Source organism: Nothoprocta perdicaria, unplaced genomic scaffold, assembly GCF_003342845.1.
Source record: "Nothoprocta perdicaria isolate Ctin4 unplaced genomic scaffold, notPer1 scaffold_104, whole genome shotgun sequence".
Lineage (NCBI taxonomy): Eukaryota > Metazoa > Chordata > Aves > Tinamiformes > Tinamidae > Nothoprocta > Nothoprocta perdicaria.
In genome coordinates this window covers 1,739,001-1,754,195 of record NW_020454139.1, presented here as the reverse complement: position 1 = coordinate 1,754,195, position 15,195 = coordinate 1,739,001, and the positions used below count along the sequence as shown (strand labels likewise).

The window sequence follows — 15,195 nt, the reverse complement described above, 5'->3', positions numbered from 1 at the left end:
TTTTTTTTTTTTTTTTTTTTTTTTGTTTCTTTTTTTTTTTTCTTTTTAGCATCTTAAAATGCTTCGCCAGCACAAAAAGGTATAATTTAAAACTCTTGTTCCTCATTAGTATTTGTGTTCAGATCAGAGAAAGAAACAAAAACGGAAAAATAATCAGACACTTGATATTGTGTTAATTCAGGTTCCAATTTTAGCAGTTATAAGTTATTGCTATTGGATGGTGGAAKTTAAGTAACTAATTAAACCTCTTCATCCTATCCAGAAACAGGTGGAGCTTCTATCTCTTAATGTGCCAAAGTTTACATTTGTTTTGTAAGGCAGGAAGTGTTGCTGATGTACTGAAGGAATAGTAGAAAGTAAATATATGAGACATGTACTTTATGTCTTTATTCCCTATTTCTATGAGATAGCTTCAGGAACTAGATTCAAAGAGGAGGTAGAAAGTAAGCACAGAAGGAATAGCCTATTCTATAGAATCTCTTCCCTCCCCCTGCTGGCAACATCCTCCTGATGCAGGCCAGGATCCCAYTGGCCTTCTTGGCCACGAGGGCACTGCTGCCTCATGGCTAACTTGGTGTCCACCAGGACTCCCAAGTCCCTCTCCGTGGAGCTGCTCTCCAGCAGGTCGACCCCTAATCTGTCCTGGTGTTTGAGGTTATTCCTGCCCAGGTGCAGGACCCTGCCCTTGTCCTTATTGAACCTCAGGAGGTTCCTCTCAGCTCCTCAGTCCAGGTCCCTCTGGATGGCAGCACAGCCCTCTGGAGTGTCGGCCACTCCACCCAGCTTGGGATCATCCGCAAACCTCATCCAGGTCATTGATGAACAGGCTGAACAGCACCGGGTCCAGTCCAGACCCCTAGGGGACACCACTGGCCACAGGCCTCCAACTGGACTCAGCCCCATTTATCACCACCCTCTGAGCTCTGCCATCCAGCCAGTTCTCAGTACACCTCACTGTCCAGTCCACATTTTTGGAGCTTTCCTATGAGAATGTTACAGGAGACTCTGACAACAGTCTTGTTGAAGTCAAGGTAGACAATATCCATGGCTTTCCAATTATCCAGCCAGCCAATCATCCCATGTAGAAGGCTATCATATTGATCAAACATGACTTGCCCTTGGTGAATCCATGCTGACTGCTCTTGATCACCTTCTTCTCCTTCACATGCCTAGAGATGTTCTCTAGGATGAGCTGCTCCATCACCTTTCCGGAGATGGAGGTGAGACTGACCAGCCTGTAGTTTCCAGGGTTGCCCTTTTTGAAGACTGGAGTGAATACYGGTTTATTCCAGTAATTCAGCATCTCCCCTGCTCTCCATGACTTCTCGAAGATGATGAAAAGTAGCTGAGGATTAATGCTGAAAAGCTGAAAGTGTACAGGGGTTCCATTTTCCATGGCAGATAGTATTTGGTATGCTTAAGTAAAGTGTGCTATCTCCACAGGTTCTTGTTAGATTTTAAAGGGTGGTGGCTTATCAAACATGTTGGCTCGCTTCCTGAATTATGAAAATGTAGCTTGTTATTTTTTAACACTTAGGCTGAAATTTCAAGACCTCTACTGATTGTTTTTTATTGTCTGACACTTACAGGTTAGTGGAATTCTCCTGTCAGTAAAGGAAAAAGCTTTCACCCACTTACTTGCTGCTCAGGCAACGTCTCAGTGAATATGAAGCACCTCCTCCACAAGTGCGWGAACATTCACTCCACGAACCCCAGGCATCCCACAGTGAGTCTCGGTCTTCCTCAGAGCGAGCTGTTCTGGAGCTCTGGGGAGAGGGAGATAAAAAAATTCAGAAGAAACAAAAAAAAACTATTGTAGCTAGCTTAACAGTTTGCTATAATGAATATCATTTTGGTCTTGAAAGCTCCAAGCAAATCTTTTGTCCACTGGCATTCTAACTGATTGGCAACTACTGGTTCTTGCAGTTAGGGGTATAGTAGAAGCTGCTTTTAATCTTTGACTATGATACTCTACCTGAGCTTGAGACTGGTGATGATTATTACAGAAGAATACTTTTAACAATAGTGAAAAACTAATTACAAGTAGTACGGTAAACCTAACAAATTGTGCTTTGATGTTTTGTTGCTGTGCTAGAAATGAAAATGAATCAACATGGAACAGAAACTGCAAGCACATGACACATGTACTTACCATGAGGAAAATGTATCAACATGGAACACAGACTGTGAACACATAACCTTCATGCACTTGCCACAGGGAACTATCCAAACATCTCCTATGAAGCTCTTTGGATAGAGATTCCCAAATTGTTTTACATATAGTATTTTTATTCTGAAATAGAAAACGCAAACTATCTGAAGAACTGAACTCCTTCTCATATGCCAGTTCAAGACCTAGGCAGAGTAGAACTCAAGTTAYAGAGAAGCAGCACTGTTCAACAGACTCAGGAACACTCAGCTCTGCTGGGATTGACCCATAAAAGTAAAGCAATATCTACCACAAGTACTAGAGTCATATCAATTTTCAACAGTTCATTTTCATTTATGCATGTACATTTCAAGCACTGGTGTGTAAGGACACAAATGAATCAAACATTTGAACAGATATTTTCCTTTACGGACAAGGCTGCTTTGCTGTAGGAACTTGAATAATCTRCATAAGCATGCAAAGGTGCATGGAAAATGCTATCATTTAAAATCTGATTAGTGCTGTGGGCCACCACCCAGTGAATAGTTTTTCTAATTATATTTGGAATAAGAGAGAAAACAAGTATATGAGGATAGATTTTGCTGTATGCCTTCTGTGAAGAAAAATCAGCAGGCATCACTGCTAACTTCTGCTGAAGGAATCAATGTCAGCTGTCAACACTGAGGGACTATTCTGGGACATTGAGATCAACACAGAAATAATTTTATCTTCAGTCCAGCTGAGTAAAACTTTTCTAATGAAATCCAAAACCCAGCAAAATATTCCACTGTTGAATGCTGTTGTTCACAGGCAAAAGAAAAAGAACTGTTGATGATGGTTTAGGGCTGTGAACACGCTCAGTACATATTTCATATGTCCATATGTCAACTGTACATATTCAGKACAGTTTCAATATATATCTGCTTAAGAAAGATACTGAATTTGCCAAAGAAAACCAAAATCCAAAATCAAAMAATCTCTGTCTATAAAGGGAAGCCCCACGTCTGGCACCTCAGCATATAAAAAGTGTGTTAACTGGGATTTATCACAGTAAGAAGTAACTTTTTTTTTTCTTTTTTCTTTTTTTTTAGGAACTAAGAATGTATTAAATGTTCTAACTATTAATGCTCAGAGAATTTTCTAATATATAAATAATTTAATCCTATAAAATTTTGCAAGTGCATTGCAGTTCATCCGATAGCGTCATCTGTGATTATTGAATAAACAGCCAGGAACAAGACTTGCTAAAATGAAGGTCCATCATTTTTTTTTAAGCTGCACTCAGCTCAGATTAGCTCATGGATCACCACACTCAACTTGACAAAATAATTATATTGTTATTTTCATTCTAAAGGCCTGATACTAGTCTCAGATACACTGGCACAATAAGTTGGATGTTAGTACAACTAAACAGTTCCTATTTCTTCCCTCTCTCCCCATAATAATTTTTTTATCATAGCACCATCCAAGCCTAATCTTGAAAAATGAGTCAGTCTGTTTGTAGAAAGAGGGCAAAAGGGGATGATTTCCTTCTCTATGGAACATCAAAATGCCTATCTTTTGAAAGGAAGAGCTTGCTAAGTGGCAATGGTTAGGTGCAGGGCAAAGGTACAACCACACACCACCACTATCCACACAACTGCCCCTCCTGGCATTTTACARTGCTCTTCCTTAGGAACCCTTTAAAGGCAGGAATGACCCTTTTTAAAACTGGCCTGTGCATTTTAAAAGGTAATTATAGAAATGCCATTTAAAAAGAGTTGAGGCTTTTGGTCCTCCTGACAACAGGACCAACCCTCCTTTTGAAAGACCTTTGGGATGTGGTCCAGAGCATGCTAAGGCCAAAAGAGCAGTGAATTAACAGGGYCCAGGACAAGAATCAGGACTAAGGAAAGGATGAAAAAGGGCCCCAAAACAATTCTTGGAAGTTTTCTCTCTATTAATTAAATAAATTCTGTGAATACAAAAGAAGTCAAGGCAAACACCCAGTAGGCACGCTTTCTTCAAACATCTCTGCTGAAGCATTTCCTCTACCATCTTGTTTGTTCACTTTTATCAAGTGTAAAATGCCAGCCAAATAGTGTGGCAATCTTATGGTGATCCCATCTTAAGTCTGCTTCATAGTATGCAGTTTCAAAGGGCAATTTAAACACATGCAGCACTTCCTTCTGCAGAAAAGCTTATGAAGATTAAAATATAGCTTAGATGAGTAACTGAATCAGTTTAAATTGCTGTAACATTCAGTATGAGGTAATTTTGCTTTGGATCTACACACAGAAAAAATAGACTGAATTAATTAAGTCTAGCGAGGGATAATACTGGATTGTATAATAGGTGTATCACAATGACTTGACATTCTCAGATTCTTTCTTATCTAAACTGAAATTTAATATGATTTAATTTCAGTTCAACACTGTATTTGCAAGGAATAAATGTAAAAGTTAAAGTGATAAAGAATATTAAAAGATAAAGCGCTAAAGATAAGTGATCAAACTGACTATGGCCAATCCCCACAGYTGCAAAAGACCACAAATACAACAGTTTCACAGATGTGTTCCATCCTCTAGATACAATCTTATTAGCATTTACATGTGAGATAAGAGTAGTGACATGCCAACTTACTGAGGTTATTTCAGCTGGCTGCTTCTTGAAGGCTATTTTTATATAAAAAAAGTGCATCTGCAAGTTAATTTTGTTGAACTGAGTACGTGTGTCATCTGTGTTTTTATTTTATAAGGAAACAAATATTTTCAAAAGTATATTATATATACTTAAGTATGTAATATAAGAAAATATAACGAAACAAAAATTATAAGGAAACAAATGGATGAATATCCTGATTTTTCAGTACTAGTTGAAAGCCCAGTATAAAGCATAATTAAAAAGGGTTGCAAGGTAAAGTTGCATGAACCCAGTGCTCTTACCTCATCACAAATTTTAACATCAATACTGCTAGACATTCTAAAAGGTCCAAATTTTTTGAGATAAATTGTACTCCCACCCAGAGGAGAACCATGTGCCTGTTATTTGCATTCCAAGATTTCTTATAAAACCTATATATTTCCAGAAAGCATGTGATTTCAGGCTAGAACAGGCTCCAAGTTTTCTTTTAACAAGTGGAATAAACATAATTCATTTCAACTCCATTCGTGTTTAATGTTAAAGAAAAGAGAGTGTTTTTCCCTTCTATGAACTACACAGTTAAGACTGAAACTCCAGCAAGGTCTGAAAGACTGTTTGAAATCTGAAAAATACTGCAGGTCTACTGAAGGTTTAACAAATATATGCAGTTAATAGCTAAGAATTCACTCTGTAGCACAACTTTCTCAGAAGAATTACCTATTTTTACACACTGGCACCAAAGTGACCCAAACTGAATAAAACTACATATAAAAATCCTTGCACACTTAATAGTGCAAGAATTGCTAGGTTAGTCTTTAAAGCTCTCMTGTCCCTCTATCTGTGCCATAAAGAAAATAAAAAAGAAAAGAAAATATAACTCCAAAAATAGCAAACAGCAAGGAGTAAAACTGCCATAAACTGAGGCTTCCTTTAACTAGTACCAACTTCTCTCTTAGAAATAGTTTTTAAATCTCTACCAGCCGCTCTCCTGTAGGTCAGTATTTCCAGCCTATGCCAAAGGAGCAGGATGCAGAAGCATATCTGGGCTCACTGCACCATGTCATAGATACCAAAAGAGTTCCCCTYATCCTGTCTATCTTTGGTAAATCTCAGCTGAAGCTTCCCAGGAAACATTCACTTTTTTTTYCCATACAAAACTCACTATGTCCTGGTATCTACAGCACTGATGGCAGAAATGTCACTTCATGCAAGCAATATGGTTATAAACAGCAAATGTAAAGTTTGCTGGCACTAATCATATTCAAAATTGTCTTTATACCCCATTACATGCGTAACCTCAGGCTTATCCTGTAACTATCATCAAACACAGCTGCTCCAGAAAAAAAAAAAAAGAAAACAAAAGAGTGCTTTTGAATAATTTCTTGAATCTGGAATAGTTTGTGAAAAACATGACAAGTGTCACATATCCTTAAATCATAACAGCTGCCTGTTGTATCTAMGGATAAACAAACACATACAGGTACACCAAGGGAGAAACAGGAAAAGTAGCAGGACCTGTGTTAATATCTAATAACAAAAAAAAATCCTACCCTAAAAAAAAAAATCTTAGCAAAGTACTGAAATTCATTTCAAAGTTTTGTTTTGAAATGAAGTCTCTTTTTAACTATTCCTACTCTAACCATTTGTAGCATTGTAGCACAGAGAAGATGGATAAATGCAGATCTCGTCATTTAGTTTCTCCTCAGTTTTCAGGAATTCCAGTCTTCYTCCTCCTTCCATAAAATGTTGCTAGAATCATATTCTTCAAGAAACCAGTGTGCTCCCTAGCTTGGGCAGCAACATAGGCAGTGTTAACCCATTGTTGGACTAAGAAACTGATAAGAAACTTGTAACTGAAAGAGTATAAACCACAGGTATTTTGCAGAGGATATCCACTGCTGGTTTTGGTTAAGAAATTTAAATCATCTGGTTCTTATCACATCCCCACTGTTTAGGGGGATGATGTATCATCAGTGACAATATGCAAGGCTCCTTTGAGGCCATTGCCTAAAATTGTCTCTAGCTACTGTGAAAATGATATTAAGGGTAGAAAAGCAGTAGTTTTCTTGGTTATGTGGTCTTTCTGCCCTCCCTTTCCAGATATATCCAAGCACATCCCTATATGAGTTCCTGCCAAACCATACATTCACTCTCCTTTGAGTAATCTTTGATGATGCTTCAATGTTATTTTATCATTGAAGTTAAATATATACTCTGCACAGCACTGAAATTCTGGCTATAGTCAACTGGGAAGAATCTGCCCTGAGCACATGCATAGGTGTGTAACTGCAGGAGACAGGACCTGTAAACTCATCTTTTTATAAGAAACATGTATCCCMAAACTTGATTCAGTGTAAATATATGATTTATAAGATTTAATTTTCCCATTGTTGCGCATCTTCGTTGCACTTCATCCAAGATGACACCTGGAGCACAGTGCAGATAGAAAACTGCTTGGAAATCCCTCCATTTTAAAGCAGGAAAAAATCATAGCTAGTTAAATTAATATTGGTAATTACTGGTCAAGCAAATATTTATATATTGGTATTATTGATATTAATATTAACCTAATATTAATATATTGATAATATAAAATATTGGTCAAGCAAAATTTTAACATATTAGATATTTCTGACTAGCTGTTGAAATATTTCTGAGCTATTATCTTGAAAAGTCAGGAGTAAAATATCCTAACATGGCCAGTTTCCACTGTACAGAAAAGCATGTTAAATATATCTAGGTATAAAGAGGCGCACATCATTTTAAATGCTACTATATGACTGAAGCATATAAAATCTTCCAGAACAAATGTATCACGCTGAAGAAAGGATGTATTAAAATAAGTTTCACCTTTGTGAGAAGTATGACCCTTTTGAAGCACCAAGATTCCACATGGGGAGAGTTGCCCTCCACCTCCCAGTACACATGTGCGCTTTGCATGCACTTCATACAAGTAGAGCTCTTCTCAAGGGTACCCTTAGCAAAATATTTGAGGACTGCATGGGAACATGCTTCTGTATTTCCCAAAAGGGCTACTTCAAAGTCAGGATGGATGAACACTGCTAAGCTGATGTGGTAGACACTGTCCCATCTATCCCCTCATTAGAGAGTMAAATAGAGGACCTCAGCTACCAGACCAGCCAACCAGACAGCCTCCAGCAGTGCCACACAACCCAGAAGAACCTTCTTAGGTTCTTAGATGCACCTGCCAAAGCAATGGCAGTTCTGCTCCTACGTCCATGGTAAGTTAAAAGAACATGAGGGCTGCAAAAGCCTTTGTGGCCACCACCCAGGGCTGCTTGCACTAACTGGGGCTGAGCAACACCTGATGCGATTGCTGTAACGGTTAACTACACATTGTTGCATATGGCTTCATCAAAAGGATTTCTACAGGACAATTCACACAGCTGCTAAAACACTTCTCTAGCAAGCAACCTGGAATGAAAAGTAGCTGCTGTGAGCATTAACTCTCAGGCAGGAATCACTATACTTTGYATGTTGGCTCCCCTGCTCTCCCCTGTTCCCTCCTGGCACAGGGTTCAGAGCTGGACACCACAAGACCATTCACCCCTCAGCTTCCACCATCTCAGAAAGTAACCGAGATGTTTTTACATCTTTGCAGATGCAATACCAGCAAAAGTTGTGCAACAAAATCATGAGAGTATTTCCTATGGAAAACCCCTGGCACAGGAAACAGGATCTAAGTGACGGAATGCCCCAAGGAAAGCRCAGGCACTAGAACGGGTGCATGTGGGTACGCACTGGAGGTAATTATTTTATGCTCATGTTTTAGTTGTGCAGARAAGCAAACCATGATTTATTTTCTCATTTTGGCCCCTCAAAAAGGAATAAACAAAGGTCCAAATCCCTTTCTGGGTTGTTTTTAATATACTCTTCCTTCATGAAGARAGGAGATAAAATCACACTGAGATCTTTTGCAGCTTTCCACTACTTATTTTCCTCCTGTGAGCAGAGGCAAGGAGAAGAGCAGAAGGTGGACAACCTTTCTTTCCCCTGAAGGAAGGCACTTGACAGCAAGCTTAGTTCCCAAGGATGCAAGTACAAAGTTGCTGTTGGAGTTCTTGTCAACACTGAATTCTGCCTCCTCCGATATCCATAGTGAAACATCTTTATGGAAAAGGTATCTGATTTCCATAATACTTTATCTTCCCTGTTGAAGGGGAGAAGCATGTCTTCTTTTATTCCTGAACAGCAAGGTCATGCAAGACAGATCCATTACTACAGGAACAAAAAAGCGAAATGATGTCACCTTTTTTTCCTTCAGCAGAGGAAAGCAAAGGTCCATCTAAGAGGAATTAACCCTTTGTTCTATGCTAACCATTTATATGTTCACCTGGTAACATAAGCGATTAGGACAAAATCTTGTACTGAACTCTCATTTTCCTTAAAAGAGGATCTTAGTATTGTCTACACTGAGTGGTCTCTGCAGGAGTAAATATAGCGAGGACCATTTCCATAGTCCCATGGGATTCTCCAAACACATCATATAGCTGTATATATACAGGTTTTTAAAACATATTCTCATGATCCCTCAGAATGAGCCTGTAGCCGCAAGTCTGCAACAAAACAAGGAAGAAAAAATAAACAGCCATCTCAGTTCTTTAGAAGAAAAACAGTCATTCTCACGGCTGGCCTGGATGTTGCATCCCAGAAGAAATGTGCCAAACGTGAGCTCATTTCTCCTCCTAAAGGGCAGCCGCCAGCCAGGGGGGTTGCTGGCAGAGGATGGAGTTGACACCATATCACTTCAACACACTGCATGCTGTGCTCCCTATAATATYTTATAACAATGCCTTATAAAACTCTGATCAGTCCTATCTCTCACTCCACTTATCCACATGAAAATATGCATCGAGGGAGCAATGGGAATACAAGAGCTCTCTCTTTTGCTCTCAAGTTAGAACCCAAGTTAGAACACCCTGTTGTATTTAAATCCTGCTGTGCTGGTGTAAAAACTAGACATGGGTGATCCAATACAGAGTAGGTCCAAGCTGGCTCAGCCTCAGACTTGTCGCCTAATTGAATCAGAATTGTTTTCAAGGCTAGGACTGGTTCAGACGCACRATGGGTGAAATCACTTTCCAGCATTCGGAACCCACCCAAACAGCACGGGTTCAAAAGTGCATCTTGTGCTCAAGTACTCCAGTTTCGAATTCCATTTAGGAAAGGCTGTTGGTCAGGAAAGAGGGGCAAGGGGTGCAAAGAAAGGAAGGGAGAGAAAAGTAAAATTATCTGTGACAAAAGTCTATTTCATGCTGGTATTTTTTTAAGCAGAAAGAAGCAAAAGCTGTGTGATGTGGATGGGCTGTATTCAAGAGAAATGGCCAACGTACAGCAGGCTCCTGAAGCTCCTCAGCTCCTTCACAACCTCCCTGAAAGAGGCAGAGCAATATGTAGAAGAGGTACATGTTATCCACTAACAGTTTTAGTAGCAACTAAACCAACTGTGAGCTTCATACAATTTCAATGGTASTGTGCAGAGAGACAGGCCACCGTGTCAAGAAGTTGTCTTTTCATATGCATCTACCTCCACATACACTGAATTTAGGAGCTCTGTTTCTCGAAGTCTAGAAGAGAAGACCTTGTGCTGTTAACCATGATTTTAGCAGACTCATTCATTCCAGGCTGGCTCTGCCTAGTGGGTTGTAGCATTAAGTCAAGTTGCAAAAGTGTACAACAGAAAGATGCACTATCTGGTTGGGAGGCATTTCAGAGAAGAAAAGGGAGCTCTCCAAAGATAGGTATAATTTCAGATAAGCATCTGCAGTTTTGATGTTTATCCAAAATAAATGAAGCCTGCCATTCTTCTGAGAGCTTGCCATCTCCCTCAGTTATCTTATGGAGTTGAATATGTATTTATTTTAACAACAATGGGCCACACAGAGGTCCAGCAACTTTAGCTTTGGTGGAGGCAGGAAAACTGAAAGAAAAAAAAAAAAGAGTAAGATAGACAAGAAAATGAACAAAACAAATGAACAGAGCAAAAAGAATGAAAAAAGGAAAGAAAGAAAGAAAGGAAGGAAGGAAGGAACCATAAGGAAAGCAATGGATCCTATGTCATAACAGCAGAAAAATCAAGACAGAAACAAATAAACAAAAATGCTCACAGGTCCCTTGGTCATTACTGTAAATCTCAAAGTTTATCTACCACATTTGTTCCACCTTAATCACTAAGCACTGGTCTGAAATCAATGTATGTTTCTTTAAAAGAAAAATACACCTTATTGTTGGCAGTTTTTAGGTACCAGAGCTGAGGAGATTTTTAGGAGTATATCAGGACTGCTTTTCAAACACTTCAAATTGAATTAAAAGACGTAAGGATCTAAAAAATGCCATCATACAAGCTGCTGCTTGTTCTCATGCTGACATCTCATATCCCACACGATGAAAAATCTATGTTTTGACTACTCTGTCCAAATAAAATTATAGACATATCCACACACTGGAACGAGCATGCTGCACAGGAGAAGCCATTTCATGCCGTTCCATTCCATGCCAGTGAACATCTCGGGTAAGGAGTAATAAGGAGTGATACTCACATTTGTGATCACCAGAACCTGTGGGTGGTTGAGGCCTTCAGAGGCTGGAAGATTGCTGCAGTTTGGGCTAGCAAAGCAATATCACAGGCAGTGGTAGCTTTTCGTTTTAGTTTCAGAGCTTTCTATTCCATTCTACCTCCCTCTCCTTCCTGCTAATTCAAATCTTTTGTTTTTAAAATGTGTCCCTGGCTAGACTGATATCGCAGTACCTTGAAAATTTCCTGCCTTCCTTATTTAAAAGTGACAGGAACTAGGAAAGTATCCTATCCAAAACACATTAAAATCACAATCCCTCCACATACCATAATGAAAAAAAAAAAAAAAAGAAAAGAAAGGAAGGACTGCACTGGCCTTATTAACTGCAGTTACATTAGCCCTTAATAGCAGATGCTTTTAGCAGTTCAAGCTAAAAGAAATAAAGAGATTTAAATAAGTTAGTAAGTAAATAAATAATGCACCAATCTGATGCCTCTACCAAAATGGTAGATGTTATTGCTTCCTTCATTCCTTTTCATTTCTGGGTAAGTTGATAAAGCACAGGATTTGAGCAATATACTACAAAACTTGAAGTAGGGACAAAGATTATATCCGACAAAGCAAGAAGTGGAAATCTGACACTTCTGTAGTACATTCATATGGAAACAAAATGACTTATATTTATTTTATGGGACAGTTTGAATTTATTATATGTTGCATATAATTTCCTGTCTCATTTCTTGAGCACTCTTGGAATTTATTTCAGGATGCCTTACTTTATCACAATCCCTGTTTCCCTCTGCCCTGTCACCCTCTGTTGAACTTACTCTAAAATAAGTCCCTGAAAGACTATTCCCAGGCCATCCCCAAGGTGTCAAAACTTTGGAAGAAATTCCAAAAGGAGTAAAGACAACAAAGATGAAAWTGGAGGCAGTGTGAAAAATAATGTACTGTAGAATCAGTGAACATACCACTTATTTTTTCTACACAAACAGCAAAAGAAATGCTCTTGTGAGTTGTATTCAACTAGGTCACAGGTGACAAAAATATTGAAATTTCTGCATATACCTGCCTTGGAATCTGAATAAATCTCACAGGTCACATGCTCTGCTTTCCCTTCCCCAGTTGCTTGTCTATATCACCTTTCAATTTCACCAGGACTATATGTATTTTTACAAGTAATGTTGAGAAAGTTGGGTTCTGTCAGGAAAAAAAAAATCGTATCTGAAATTTAAATCAAGGCATTTGGAGGGGGAAAAATGTAGAAGCGCATGTCTACTTGAGGACACTGATCTCTGATACAGTGACACCTCACTGGCGGGGAAGCAGATCTTGAACTACAGTAGTCTTCAATGTACACAATCAAATTCAGGCTAAAACAAGCCCACAGCCCCTAGCAAAGTTGATGTGCAGAAAATTAAATAATTTGGCCACTTCACAAAAAAAWTTTTATGACAAGCACTTCTTTGTGGGTAATTTTTATTACTCCTATGCAAGTCTGTTAAATACTATGTATAAAAATTCACAAGAAAAACAGTAATTAAATATTTTAGTACAAAGTCTAAGCAGGTGGAATACTGTATAATAGTTCAGTATTGCAGTTAACAGTTCAATATTGCAAATCAGTTTATGCCCCTAAGAATCTTGCTCTCAGTTTTCAGATAATATTGTATCTATAAACCCATATATTCACAGTACTTGCCAYTTCCAGAAAGATAAATGGAAAGTTTCGTGGTGACAACCCTATCCTATTATAGCATAGGCTGAATGGACAGCCTTCAACAGACAGAGAAAAGACTGCACACAATTATCTTTCTTGAAAGACAAGCTAAATGTTTGAGAATGGCATCTTTAAAATCACGATACTAATCTAGATGATAGACTTAATCTGTCTAGCATCTACAGTTGCTAGACTTTCCTTTCTGCATAAAGAAATGTTTGGCTGATAGAGAAAGAAGTCTTAACATATAGAGCAAGCCTCACCATGCATGGTAGCAAATCATGGGCCTGTGATAAAATCTAAGCATTTCTTGAGRACATAGAAAATGGCCACATTATGCTAAGCATTGACCACTATCTATCTGTGCTCAGCACTATATAGATTATGCATAGCTAAAGTCCTAGGAGAACTTCTCTTCATTCATGTAGAATTCACAATGCTTACTTTTTTTATCTTCTGCATTTCATTTGAACATACACATAAGGGCTAGAAGATGTTTTAAGACCTACAATAGCCCAAACTGGTCAGATATCTGCTAGACAAGCCTACTGCCCGACCATTGATTAAAAAAAAAAAAAAAAAAAACACATGCCAAGAACAGAAGACAACCCTTTTTGTGCATCAAGAGATGTTTTGTACATATAGAGAATTTGTGCTTCATACCAGACTATTATGACATACAACTCTGAGTTTTACATTTCACACAAGTTTTTTATTGGCTTCTCTCCAACACATTTATAGGTGTCCARTTCTTAGGGGTAGGAAAAAGGAGCCATTTTTTCCTCCTTTTCCTGCTCCTGGTGTTGATACCATAACAACTGGTAGATTATAGATTTCTGTTGTTCTGTCRTTACCTTGAACCTTCTGATTATTGCCAGGGTTATGATCTTGTTCTGCTCTCCTTTCACATCAACAGAAAGCCTGACTCTGCAGCAACAGATTTTTATTGGTTTGCCCAACTGGTCTGATTTTTTTTTACATAAAATCATAGTTATGGTGGGAACAATAAAGRAAACAGTGTTGTCTGCAGACTCAGTAAAACAATGCCACCCTAAACCATGAGGTTATTTTTGGGTGGCCAATAACTCAGAATAGAGTTTTTATTTTTTTCAAAGAAAATTCAGATTATGCAGAAATTAATAGACATTGCCTAAAAGCTTATTTGCTGTGGTGTATAGCTATTCAAACTTTACATTACTGCTTATGCTACTGAATTGTTCAGAGATGAGTTCTTTCAGCAGATAAATCCATAACTTCAGGAGAAGTAAACCTATRTTCTGATCTTCAAATTCCCTAAAATGTTCAATCTCATAGTTGCTTTAATTTTGCCTTGCCGGACCTATGAATGTAAAAGAAAGTAAGTAAAACAAAACACGCTCATGTTTAGTGACACCAACGAATCAGACCAATAGATTATCAACCTTTATGAAGGCTTTATCAATTGCACCCTCAACTAAAGCCTAAAAAAGAAAAAAAATCCATCAAAGCATCTTAGCTCATTTCATAACAGTAGTTTGACCCAAGTTCCAGAACATTTTGTATCTACTGGAGGAACAATAAATAAGTGATATACTAAAGAAAATCTAAAGGAAGGTCAGTAAACCAAGTCCAAACAGAGAATACTATTGACCTTTATGAACCAAGTGATGAGTATCCTTATCAGCATCCTATAAATGTAGAAATGCAGTATCCTATAAATGTAGAAATGGATGAGCAGACATGCAACAGTAGACAGACCTATCTGCAAATGAAAGAGAAAACACATCAAGCTTTGTACATTCAGATTTAAATAAGAAATGTAGTATTTTTCAACAGGCTAATTGCGCCTGAGGTCATCTACAACAGGCCTGGCTAGAAAATAGGGAAATAAAATGCCAAAGAGCTTGCAAGAAATGGACTATTGTGTTTGACTATTTTCCATGTACAAATTATCACAGTGAAAAAAAGAAATGATGCAGAAAAACACATGTACTGTATTACAATTTTGAGTGTTACTTCTGTAAGTACCACAACAATAYGCAAGAGAGCTGAAAACCATTAAAAAGATGCGAGCAGCAAACACAAATGTGATTAAATGCCTTTCTGACATGAAGTGATTTAACTTCAAGTTTGGATGAATGCATATCTGTCAATGGTTGATTATGGTTTTGGCGGCATTCCCTTTGAGT

At 38.2% G+C, this 15,195-nt stretch overlaps 1 protein-coding gene across 1 annotated transcript in view; it reads right to left on the bottom strand.

The window, feature by feature from the left end:
• The window catches only part of ADAMTSL1 (ADAMTS like 1), a 388,396-nt gene that overhangs the window by 156,240 nt on the left and 216,961 nt on the right, over positions 1–15,195 (bottom strand). Inside the window, exon 3 of the mRNA XM_026044037.1 lies at positions 1,639–1,766. Within this exon, the coding sequence (XP_025899822.1) occupies positions 1,639–1,766 (128 nt within the window). The remainder of the gene's footprint in view (positions 1–1,638; positions 1,767–15,195) is intronic.